This window comes from Apis dorsata, unplaced genomic scaffold (assembly GCF_000469605.1).
Source record: "Apis dorsata unplaced genomic scaffold, Apis dorsata 1.3 scaffold_396, whole genome shotgun sequence".
NCBI lineage: Eukaryota > Metazoa > Arthropoda > Insecta > Hymenoptera > Apidae > Apis > Apis dorsata.
This window is the reverse complement of record NW_006263655.1, coordinates 98,488-103,429: the sequence shown is the minus strand read 5'-3', so window position 1 is coordinate 103,429 and position 4,942 is coordinate 98,488. Positions and strand designations below refer to the sequence as shown.

The 4,942-nt window shown below is 38.2% G+C and overlaps 1 protein-coding gene across 1 annotated transcript in view; it reads left to right on the top strand.

Annotated features, from left to right (window-relative positions):
* LOC102681087 (Kv channel-interacting protein 1-like) overlaps positions 1–4,942 on the top strand; it is a gene marked incomplete at its 5' end in the record, with an annotated part of 27,140 nt that overhangs the window by 3,434 nt on the left and 18,764 nt on the right. The window contains 2 exons of the mRNA XM_006619163.2: positions 112–441; positions 4,635–4,823. Coding sequence (XP_006619226.1) covers positions 112–441; positions 4,635–4,823 — 519 coding nt within the window. The remainder of the gene's footprint in view (positions 1–111; positions 442–4,634; positions 4,824–4,942) is intronic.

Sequence of the window (4,942 nt, the reverse complement as noted above, 5' to 3'; positions counted from 1 at the left end):
CACACACACACACATAGACACATGACAGAGCACGCAACGATTATAGCGAATTTCGTGGAATTGTCGCGTAGCGTTTAAGCGGCGTTATAACTCGGTGTTATAATCTGGAAGGTAGCGGTGCCGCCTGGGGTCGTGGTAGCCGTGGCCGCGGCAGAGGTCGCGGGGGCGGCGCGAGCCTCCTCGGTTCAGGCGTCGCCCCCGCGAATTACAATTCAGGACTGCAGGGCGTAGCGCCTGAGCTGCGAGAAGTGGTGAACATTCTTGGGGAGAGGAACCAGGTTGGCACGCTGACGGGCGTGGGGCCACCGCCGGGAGCCTTGGACAGCGACGGCCAGGGGGACGAGGAGGAGGGCACCTCGACGAAAAGGCCGCCTAGGCCCCTCTACAGGAGGCTGATCAATTACGTTCGACAGGCGTGGACCGGAGTGAAATTCGCTTTAGGTATTTTGGCTAATTATTAGCTAATTATTCCCGCAAGTAGTATGTATTTATTTTGCATGATGAACGAAATTTCTTAGATATTTTTCTCTTCCCAATTTTTTATTAGAAAGTTTCGAAAGGTGTATGTCCATTCAGAAACGTTTATCGGACGGAGTTGCATGTGTTAATGAATCGTAAGCTATCAAGTTGAGAGGAAACGGCATTCTATGCGTGACTTCTATACTGAAACACGTATTTATATTTATATACGCAAATTTCAAAAAACACGAAGTTGTAGTTAGAGGGACGAAGCAGATGAAATTTTGGAATGCAAATATGTTTCGCAAATTGATGCCAATTTATGAATAGAATTGTAGCTAGCTTTCGATTGTCGTTCGTTGAAAGTGCATGTGTTAGTAAGCCATCAATTTGAGGGGAAGTCCTTTAAACAGTCCTCGTGTTGAAAATGTTTCCAATTTTTTTAAAAATCCAATTAAATTTTTATATATAGCAATTTTTATATAGCAAATTCGAAAACATAGCTAAAAGTTGGTAGGGATGAAGCAGATGAAATTTTGGAATGCAAATATGTTTCGCAAAATTGATGCCAATTTATGAATAGAATTACAGCTAGCTTTCGATTGTCGTTCGTTTAAAGTGCATGTGTTAGTAAGCCATCAATTTGAGGGGAAGTTCTTTAAACAATTCTCGTTGAAAATATTTCCAATTTTTTTAAAAATCCAATTAAATTTTTATATATAACGAATTCGAAAACACAGCTAAAAGTTGCAGCTAGTAGAAAAGCAGATGAAATTTTGGAATGCAAATATGTTTCGCAAAGTTGATGCCAATTTATGAATATAATTACAACTAGCTTTCGATTGTCGTTCGTTGAAAGTGCATGTGTTAGTAATCAATTTGAGGGGAAGTTCTTTAAACAGTCCTCGTGTTGAAAATATTTCCAAATTAAATTATAATTTATTTATCTCGGCATTAATTTAATGCATAATTTTTTTATATATAAACATAAAGTTGCAGCTAAAGGGACGAAGTAGATGAAATTTTGGAATGTTTCGCAAAGTTGATGCCAATTTATGAATAGAATTGTAGCTAGCTTTCGATTGTCGTTCGTTGAAAGTGCATGTGTTAGTAAGCCATCAATTTGAGGGGAAGTTCTTTAAACAGTCCTCGTGTTGAAAATATTTCCAAATTAAATTTATCTCGATATTAATTTTTTTAAAAATCCAAGTAAATTTTTATATATAGCAAATTCGAAAATACAGCTAAAAGTTTCAGCTAGTAGGGACGAAGCAGATAAAATTTCGAAATGCAAATATGGTTTCGCAAAGTTGGTGCCAATTTATCGCGTATACCGCACCGTACGCTCGAATCGTATCCCATGAAGTGGTTGGAACACATTTTCCAGGGACGTGCGAGTCTCCTCTCCTCGAGCTTCTGTTCCAAGAAGCCTCCCGAGTTGCTTACGTGCTTTACCCAGTCATCTATGTTGCATGATTCCCTACATACTTCTTCCTGCGTACATGCACACGTCCTCCCCCTCACTCTTCCCCTCCGTTTCCAAAGGTTATTGTGCTCGACTTATACTCCGATCGACCTTCTTCTTCTTCTTCTTCTTCTTCTTCTTCTTCTTCTTCTTTCTCCGATACTTCCTCTTGCTGACTATCATTGCATTCTGCCATGTCGATGTTCGAGTAAAGCCCGATGAAAAATTCAAGCCGCCACTTAGAAATCCTTTTAAATATCAATGAAATAATTCATCGAGGTTAATAAGAAATTATTATCGAGTGTATTTCCCTTTGGAAAGAAGAAAAAGATATGCAAGGAAAAAATTATCCCGTTAACTCTCCGGAGAAGTTATTATTATTGATCACTTTCGATTATCGTATCTGAAAAAGTTTGTTTTCTCCCGAGAAAAAACGGGATATTACAGTGATAATTTGGAGAATTAATAAATGAAAGTTGTAAAGAGAAAGAATTCGAGGGATACGAGCATCGATCGACGATACACGAGAAAAAAAAAGGGAAGAAAAATAGGTCAACATTTCCCCATTGAAGAAGGGGAACAGTTTCCAATAAATTTCTTTACTCGTCGCCGCCGCCGCCTTTCGCTCCCGTGAGAGGTAACTGAATTCTCGAAAGCATTTCCACTGCAATTCAACGCCTCGTTTAATCGCGAGATGAATAAAAGCATACGTCGTCGGTGCGCGATCGAAACAAGCTGACAATAGGTTTCTGCCGCGGGAAATTCATTTAAACGGGCGTAAAGGTGTAGCAGTCGTGATTGGTGCATCGTCGATCGCACGTGCCTCGAATTATGCTGCGATCGAAAAGAAATGGAAAAAACGCGCCAATGTTAATTGCTTTTAACCTTTCGATCAACGATTTTTAAATATTCGTTGCTTGATCCATTATTTTCGACCCACTGCTTTATTCCTAGAACTGAAATTTAAGAAAAAACTAAAATCTATGTAGAAGAAAAAGATTCGTTCGTTTTGCAAAGAAAAAAAGGAAATTAATGAACGTATGTAAATGGATTAAAGGAGGGAAAACGGAGAGAGAGAGAGAAAGAGGTAAAAGTGTGAAATAAACGTAAAAAATCTCTTTGGATTTCTTCCGTGTAATGGAGATTTCAAGCCTGGTGAATCCGCGCGAACTATAATATACGATTGCCAAGGAACCTCCTGCGTTGTACAGCGGGGAGTATCCACATCTATACTTCATACGAATTTCAATTACAAACGGATATTCTTTTCCGTACGAAGATTTATTTTAGAATTTTTCTATTGAGAAACGATACGACAAATTAATATCTCTCTCTTTCTTTTTCCTTTTAACATATGTTGTCGTTCACAATAAATGACAAAACTGAAAGGAATCGGTAAGAAATATTATTATATTCTTCTCGATATTTTGGTTTAAAATAATTATATTCGAAACTAAGCGTTTACTTTATAATGTTATAGTGAATTCGAATCTATCGATGATGTAAATCCTTCTCCTGGAACAGAATACCATATCCGAAATTGAAATTTCAAAGTTTATCCGAGCAAAGTTCCTTGATTTCCTAGACACGTATTTCATGAATCTACACCGCACATCAGAGGATACCACTTTATCTAAATAAATATCTGCATCCTTAACTATCAGAGAAATTAATCGTTTGCTTTTTAGAATAGTATGTCCTTTACGAATATTAAAAAGTATTTATTAACGGGACACGTTATGTTGTAAAACGCACAGTTCCTCCTAAATCCGTGGTATATGGAAATAATCAACGTAAACACGTTAACCTCGAATACGCTATAATCGTCGTTTTCACGCGACTCCACATGCGTTTCAAATAGCGCATCGCGTTAACGCGAGTTTAATTGGTTGAAAGCTGAATATTATACGGATACCTACTTGAGGATTAAACCGGGCGTAATATTGAAATGGTTGATAAAGTTTCTAGTTGACAAGCTTTCGTTTGTTCGTGTTAAATCAACCGGAACCCTTTAATGTCGTATCGCCGTAACGGAGTTTTCATTTATCGCTTTATTTATCGCGCGGATCTATACGAAAATGGGAAATTTTAATTAATATTGCGTGGAAAGATGTGCTCGATTAAAACCTATCTCTCTTTATTTTCGCCGAGCGAATGATAAATCGATCGAAATTCAACCAAAAACCTCGCTTCGAATCTGATAAATCTCTGTCTTCACACCTCGCTTAACCGGCCGCCTTTCGGCTTCTTTAACAACTCGGCTATCGGAATATACCGCTCGCTCAAAATGTACTTTGCAAACTCGTAAAACACCCTTCGGAACAAACTGGCCAAACTGTGTCCGTGTAGATGTAGAACTGGACAGATATTTTCAATGAAAATCACGCGAGACCACGATATCCAACATCTCCTGCATTACATCCTTGTGAACGGAATTTCGAATTCTATGATCTAGAAACTGTGTTTATATTTCTGTGGTACGATTTTTTTATACGATACCAATCTCGAATCGATTTAAAATAATAATTTACAGTTACGAAATAATTGTTGTAGCGTATCGGTTTGGTTAAACCGCAACCACTGATTAAACATCTTAGTCGGATTGACAAGTATTTCTCAAACAATGTTTAATTAATTATGGAAATCGATTCGATCGGGAAAATAAGAAATTGGACCGATGATTAACTCTCTCGTGATCTCGATTTTTCAGACTCGGAGTACGAGGAGGAACAAACGCCGAGATACAGGCCCGACTCTTTGGCGAGTCTTTGTCGTGCCACCAGATTCACAGAGGCAGAGTTGAAGAGAATATATCGTGGCTTCAAGGCGGAATGTCCCACGGGAGTCGTCAGAGAGGAAACTTTCAAGTGCATCTATTCACAATTCTTTCCGCAAGGAGGTAGATATATATATATGTCACGATGATAATGACATTTTTTGAAAAATTTTACTATCGTTTTTAATTAATGACGAATACAATGAAATAGTGGAAAACGAACGGAATTTTAATTCGTTCGA